This window comes from Mizuhopecten yessoensis, unplaced genomic scaffold (assembly GCF_002113885.1).
Source record: "Mizuhopecten yessoensis strain PY_sf001 unplaced genomic scaffold, ASM211388v2 scaffold6721, whole genome shotgun sequence".
NCBI lineage: Eukaryota > Metazoa > Mollusca > Bivalvia > Pectinida > Pectinidae > Mizuhopecten > Mizuhopecten yessoensis.
Genome location: NW_018406691.1, coordinates 24,159 through 32,191, shown reverse-complemented (window position 1 = coordinate 32,191; position 8,033 = coordinate 24,159). Strand labels below are relative to the sequence as shown.

General features: G+C 40.3%; 1 protein-coding gene across 1 annotated transcript; it reads right to left on the bottom strand.

Moving 5' to 3' along the window:
* Positions 1–6,898: 6,898 nt before the first annotated feature.
* On the bottom strand, positions 6,899–7,381 carry LOC110452566 (major centromere autoantigen B-like). Its single transcript, XM_021501172.1, has one exon. The coding sequence runs from the start codon at positions 7,379–7,381 to the stop codon at positions 6,899–6,901; it is 483 nt and encodes a 160-aa protein (XP_021356847.1).
* Between the last annotated feature and the right edge of the window lie 652 nt (positions 7,382–8,033).

Below are 8,033 nucleotides of genomic sequence, written 5' to 3'. Positions count from 1 at the left end.
GAAAAAATGAAAAAAATACACGGTAAGGGTCCACCAGTGTATATAGCATATTATTGAATCATTTGTGTTATTCTGAAGCCTCTTATTACTTTGTTAGAGCCAAATTGAAGATTTTTTGATAATTTAAGGGATTTTACGAAGGTTTGCACGTGACATACGGTCCAGATAAAGCTATCAACATTTAAAAGTAAATAAATCACATAAAAGGCAAAAAATAAGAGCAATTAAAAAAATAAGAAATTCTAGAGGGATGTCCTTGTTAACACAGATTAGAAAAAAATATATCTCAAAACATTGGGAATATTAAATATTAATTTGTTGGAAACAAAATAACCAATAACTACTTTTTTATATATCCAATTCTGAAGAAACTTGTTTTCTTCTGTTAATGTTATTTTCATTAACACTCTATCTCATCCCGACGGCAAGAGAATGAATTCCGTATTCAATGTCAGTGTCCGGTTTCGATTTTATAGTCACCTCCAACATTTCCGTTTCGGTATTAACAGCTCTTATGTGACTTCTTATGTTGCTGTTTAATGTTAATATCAACTGTCATCGCATATTAATTAGCAACTAGCCCCCACTGGATGTGGGATCACCGATTTAATTGCTTAACAGTTCACACATCGGTGAGCAAGTCAACAAGCCATGCTCCGCTAAATCGGCTGGCCGGGCCATTCAGAACTTTCACATCTAAGCTTCTAATTGGCCTGGCCTGTAATTTAAGTGGCTGGCGTGTGACTTCAGACCTCTCGGTGACCAAGGTCAGTGTGAATCCATGTAGCTATTGTTTATTCACTAAGATTGACAAAATTTCGTTTCTTTTCGTGTGATCAAATTATTTGAAATAAAAAGCGTAAAAATGGGTCCTACGCCATGAGACATTTTGGAAGGCTATTTTTCGTGAGTCTCACGCCAAAATCGTTAGATATGGCATGTATGATACAATTAAAATACAATTTCAGAATATTTTCATACTAACATAATGTTGTAATTTCTATTATTCCTTTTAAAAAATTATAAAAATAATGGCACGAAACTGTTTATCATAATACTAATTATTCAAAAGAATTAACAGTTTAATGTATTTCATCTCATGTATCCTTATAAATTTATCATTTACATATATAACAAGAGGCCCAGGGGCCTTAATAGCTCACCTGGTATTTTATTTTTCAATTTAAAACCATTCAGGTTTATCAAAAGAGTACAAGTAACAAAGTTGCATCTTCCATTTATAAATATTCAATTCCCTTTGCCCTAAGATTCTCTAAAACAAGTTTGGTTAGGTTAAAATCCCTTCAACGGTACAGAAGGAGAAGGATCTTTAATGTTTTCCTCTATTTCCCCTAATGGGCCCCACTAATCTGCCCCAAAGAAGGGGAATCCACACACCTCAGTTTAAACAAAATTGATTCTTTTCTCCCTAAGCATGCTTCAGACTGCATTTGGTTTAAATCCCTTCACTTGTATAGTAGGAGAAAAAAAATCCTCTATTTCCCCTATTGGGCCCCGCTCCTATGCCGCCAGAAGGCCCACACCCTCCGTTTATACAAACTTGAGTCTCCTTTGTCCAAAGATGCTCTAGGACAAATTTGGTCAAAATCCTTCAATTGGTTGAGGAGAAGATTTTTAAAGATTTACCTATTTTCCCCTATTTGGCCCCGTCCCTCTGCCCCCAGGGGGACCATACCCTCCGTTCATACAAAACTGAGAACCCTTTGGCCAATGATGCTCCAGACCAAATTTGGTCAAAATCCCTTCATCGGTACAAAAGGAGAAGGATATTTGATGTTTTCCTCTATTTCCCCTAATGGGCCCCACCCATCTGCCCTTAGAAGGAGGCCCACACACCTCAGTTTATACAAAATTGATTCTTTTGTCCCTAATCATGCTTCAGACTGCATTTGGTTAAAATCCCTTCACTTGTATAGCAGGAGAAAAAAAATCCTCTATTTCCCCTATTGGGCCCCGCCCCTCCGCCCCCAGAGGGGCCACACCCTCCGTTTATACAAACTTGAGTCTTCTTTGTCCAAAGATGCTCTAGGACAAATTTGGTCAAAATCCTTCAATTGGTTGAGAAGAAGAACATTTTTAAAGATTTACCTTTTTTCCCCTTATTTAGCCCCGCCCCTCTGCCCCGAGGGGGGGCTATACCGTCCGTTTATACAAAACTGAGAACCCTTTGGCCAATGATGCTCCTGACCAAATTTGGTCAAAATCCTCTGAGCCATTCAGGACAAGTAGCATTTTAAAGGAAAAAGTTGACGGACGCCGGACGCCGGACGCTGCACCACGGGATAAGCTCACATGGCCCTTCGAGCTCTATGTACTCTAGGTAACCGCAGCTGACACCAAAACATCAATTTGTGCCTTGTGCAGTTAAAAAGCATAGGTGAGGGACCTAATAAAACTCTCCCCAGTCCTTCCTCTGAAGGGGCTCTTATGTTCCTTACATGTCGATGACAGTTTTATTGAAACGTTCACACATCCCATTTCCACTTGGGTGGTATGGTGTCGTTCGTGACTTTGTTATATTTACTGTGTCATACAGACTTTTGATTACAGCTCCTTCAACGTTTGCTCCTTGATCAGAATGCTGTCGACGAGGAATTCCATAATGCTCAATTAACCCAAGTAGCGCTTCAGCTGTCGCCTTGGCCGACTGACTCCGCGTCGGAATTGCCAGGGCAAAGCGAGTAAAGTGGTTGGTTATGATAAGAACGTCATGGTTTCATCCCTTCGATACATCCAATTTCAAGAAGTCCATACACACCAATTCCATTGGTTGAGTGGTGACTATGCTGACTATAGGTACTGTAGCATTGTTGACGACTTCCTCAAGATGCATCTCCGATATCGAATCAACCACCTGTCCACATACCTGGCCTAAAGAACCTATATACCATTTTTAAGGACTTTGGTATGTCCCGGCCTGGGGACAGAACCCATTACCTTCCTCACCTGGGCGAACGCTCAACATTCAAGGCAAAATGTGTTGCCAAACAAGGCGCTAGGAAATACATCGTAGTTAGCAGTAGAGAGAATGATCAAGATCCAAAATATTGCAATGGGTGCAGCAGATTTATTTTGGTCGCTTTTGTGTCCCAAATTAGGGGACACCAAAGCAAATCCCCAATTATGTAATACCTACAAGGTTGTGCATATTATCACAATGAAAGGAAAAAACAGAGAAACATCAATATCCGATGACAGACTCGTTTGCTCGGTTGATTCAAAGCACAAGTTGTTGGGTGTGCTGTCTTCTGATTTATGTACCCTTTTAGTGTAACAGTAGTATTAGGTCTTAGTATACAATCCGTATTCCCAGCGTTCTTCACCAGACCAAGAATGTTGTGATAGCAAGATCTTTGTTCCTCAATGTCATGCATCTAAATGCTAAAAACCATGGTGTATCCAATTGCTTTCCATCAAAACGGACAATACATTTGTTCCAAATATAGCTGGTACAGCTGCGTTGTAATTACTGTGAAAAATTCAATGATGACGTGCATCTCATTAGCATTGCCAACCAACTTGTATCTCCTGTATCTCCTCTCCTGTTATGACCTTGGATCCTTCTGCATACACTTCTTCACTTTTAAAGAATCTTGTGAATAATCTAGATTCATCCTACATCTCGCTCGGATGTGACCTGGCTGTCGGCATCTCGAACAGATAACCTCTTGCTTACTCTCCAACCCATCCCAATCATTACACTGCATATGTCTTATTCTTATAGAATTAACCTCAACCATAGCTATTTTAATTTACACAGTTGCGTTTAAATAATCCATATCTTGTCCAGTACGCTGCTGACCACCTCATTCAGAGATCTGTTTCTCCAATCGCTGAATGCCTGCAGATAACCGATTCACCATTTAACGTAGATATTCCTTCTCCTTGTAGAGTTAATTCGAAGAAATGGTGCCAAGTTAAAGTAATACACAAACCCGAATATTAAATTTACAAATAACAAAATTATATACAAAAATACAACAAAGAATAAAGTGCTACAGAATCTAAATTCACTAAAATTTCAATCCTCCAAATGCAAAACAAGTGACCAAGAAGGCCTGTATCGCTCACCTGGATAATAAAGCAACCATAAGAAATCATTCTTATTACATAAAAGCCCTCCAAGAAGATAGAGTTTAAAGATTTAAACCTCTAATTTCCCTATTGGGCCCCGCAACTCTCAGCCCCCAAGGGGGTCCAAACCCACCGTTTATACAACATTGAGTCCCCGTGGCCCAAGCATGCTCCAGACCAAATTAGGATCAAATCCCTTTATCCCTACAATAGAAGAAAGGTTTTAAATGTTTTACCTCTATTTCCCCTATTCAGCCCACCCCTCTGCCCCAGGGGGGCTACACCCATCGTTTATACAAAGTTGATTTTCTTCGGTCAAAGGATGCTCAAGAAAAAAAAGGAAACAAATCCTTTGCCCCTACAGTATAAGGAGGATTTTAAAGGTTTTACCTCTATTTCTCCTATACGGTCCCACCTCTCTGCCCCTAGGAGGGCCAAACCCAACGTTTAGACAAAATTGAATCATCTTGGCCTAAGGATGCTTCAGACAAGATGTTTTCTAATCTACTGGGCCGTTCAGGACAAGTAGCGATCTAAAGGAAAAGTTGACGGACGCTGCGCCATGGCATAAGCTCAATTGCCCTTCGGGCAGGTGAGCTTATAAAAAATAATATACTGACTGCTGTTGCTACTGAGGTATTTCAATAACTAGAGTATGACTAGATAATTACATTTGCATATGAAGAATCAAAACAATTCATTAGTTGTTCCAAGTATTATCCGTACTACTACAAGCACATAGTAGTGACTCAAACTAATATAACCCTATTTAATTCACAATTAGTATTTCATGAGCCAAGAAATTATAATGAATGCTCTTTCAAATACACAGTTCTTATTCAAAGTTCCAATACCCAGTTCAAATGCCAGGTTCTGTTCAGAATGTCAAATATTGGAAGCCACTGTATCCTTTATCACTCAACACAAATGAGAGAGTCCCGGCGCGTGACCCCCAGGTGTATCCTTTACCACTTCACACAAATGAGAGAGTCCCGGCGCGTAAACCCCACGTGTATCATTAACCACTTCACACAAATGAGAGAGTACCGGCGCGTGAACCCCAGGTGTGTCGCAGTCCACGTTGATGTGCTGCTCGAGCCGTGGAGGGTTGGTTCGTGTGGTCAGCGCTATAGACGTACATTCAGATGTCCGGATAAAATTCAGGTCTTTCGCCCATGTTACATGATGTATGTATGTTGAACTGGTACTGCCTTGGCTCAAGCCATGCCTAGCTGTCCTCGTCAGGTCCCCATCCTTGTGTCTACCCCATCACACGTTCACCACGGAGCCTGTCAGACCAAAACTATGACTATGTGTTTACTATCTCGATACACTTTTGTTTAGATTTTAAAAAAAAGCTTCCGGTTGACATCGGAAGTAAAAGCTACCTACGGGACCTTACGGTTTACACTTCAGATAGAAAAATACCAAATATTACGAAACTACTCACTGACAGCGGAGTATTAATACCAACTACCCTTCTATTGTTAACATTTTATAAACAATTTAACAAAGCGTAATATCACTCCCTACTTGTCAGAGAAAAGCATGATATTAACAGAAACATGACAAAAACGGAAACGTATTTTATGACGTTTTTCAGCCCTCAAAACCGGAAGTGGACTTAATCAAATGCCTTAGTGATGTGTTTCTACGAAGAAGATTTTTAAACAAACATATTTTGTAAATAACCTTGTTCTTTACTCTAGTTGAAATATAGTATAGAAATATAGAAATAAGTCGATCGTAAATACAGCTGTTTACTGCAGTAGTGATGGAGGCATACAAGTGTTTGTCTAGTATTTCGCATCAAATGAATTGTAAAAACCATGAGACTTGGTAAATATTTACCTTTATCTTGATATGCATACTGTTCTTTCGCTTAAAACATCTCTTTATCACATGTGTGACATCTTTTTTCAGCGAGTTTGCTATCACACGGTGAACTTTTATTTAACTTTGAAACGTGGCGTAGCGTTTCATTGGATCACCTCAATATGCAAATAAAAACACTAGGCGATAAGTCTCGATGCGTATTTTTATTCACTTTTTCTCAGTTACAATGTGTATTGGTTTTATCAAAAATATCAAAACACTATGTACGCACAACTTAAGTACATCATACAAAGCACTACAAACAATGACATTTAGCAGTGATTTATAAGAACAAGCGAATTAAAAGCACTGCGATTACTCCCGGGTTCAGTTATACGAAATGCACACATTATTCCAGACTTTGTACAGTTTTAAAAGATTCGATCCCATCCTTTATCATTAATCACATATGACATTCATTTGATCTTTACGGAGCTAAACTTATTATCAGCCAACACACTTATCACTTAAAAGTTCATTTCACATCATTTCACATATAAAATCGTTTCATTTAAACATTCACGTAGAGTTTTCAAGCGATATGATACACAAGGAATTGTCACTCAATCATTCATCAGTTAAAACGCTCATTTCACACATATAATGCACACAGTATCTTTTACACATACATGTATAGTTTTCAAGCGACACGATACACACGTTCTTGTCAGTCAATCACTAATCACTTAGGGAATCCAATTGATGAACTCGGTGATCTTGCTTTGATAACGTGATGTAGCGGCTATAGATTCACAAGCGTCTTCCAGGTCACAGAGGGGTGAAAATCGTTACAACTGTTCTACATGTAACGTCGGACGTATGTAAGACAGTCTCTGATGGCAGCTGCTGAAGCGGGTATAACGGTACTGTTCTCATCGTCACTATTGGTAGCGTCTCGTGAGTTGGAGAGGATAGCATCACAGATGCCCTAGGCAGTTGGAATGACTCGGGTTTTCAGGTCATAGTCGAGTTGGACGTACTTATCAAATGTGGCAGTGATCATGTTTGACGTTATGGGTTGGAAAGGCTCCTCATAGGTTGGCGTGTCGGCTATGATTGGGTGACGGAAACGTCCTTTCCGGAAACAGTTCTTGATAGTCGTGGGGGTTACTGCTTTCCAGGCTTTGGTCAGTAGGTGAATGGCGTCAAAAACCGTCATTTTCCGTGAGAGGTCGTTGGCAGTGACTGAAGAAACGGATGTGTCGATGGCATCGATGACTCTCTTGACTACTGCTTGTCTGTAGTGGCATTTCAAGTTTCTGATTATCCCTAATTCGCAGGGCTGAATGAGGGAGGTAATTTTAGGCGGCAATAACTTGAAGGTGAAGTTGCTAAGTTTGTCGGCTGCAATAGCTGGATTCGCTGAACAGATGCCTACCAGTAGCAGTGTATTCCGTTGTTTTCTCTTCATATCAGCGTTGAGGTCGGACGTTATCCATGCGTTGCTGTCGTAGGAAACCGGGATGTACATTCCTCTGAAGCATCGGGGTTGTTTGCTCCATTAGTCGTCGCTTGTCAGTTCCGGTCATATTGCTGGCTACCATGAAACTAAGTTGGTCCTTAGACTTCTTACTTCCACAGGCGGAGTCTGACTTCGTGACGAGAGTTCCGTCGGTAAGTGCTCGATAGTACAGTCCTGTCTCATCAGCGTTGTAGATGTCGTCAGCATCGTAATTCTGTAAGAGGTATGGTTGTTGTCCAATGTTCAGCTGCTGTAGTGTCGGCATCTTTCTTCTCTCCATGTTGACGTTCGAAAATGATGGAATGTCTTCCCTTCCAGCGTGACAGTCAGCCTGATGATGCACTGAAATCGTCATGATGTAGCTGTTGTCTCTCGTTCTTGCGTTGGTGAAACATGTGGTTAGTGCCGTGTCTACGCCATTAGCTGTTCCAGACCGCTGTCTTTTGCGTTGTGTTTCAGTTTATCTCGTAAAGTGAGAGTGTTTCTTCTCTCTTTGAAGCATTCTTGGAAATAGTGGATGTGGAGCATTCTAGTCGGTAAAAAATCTGTCTGTGTCATCTTCTTGTCTAACATAATGACAATACGTCTATGCTATAGAAAG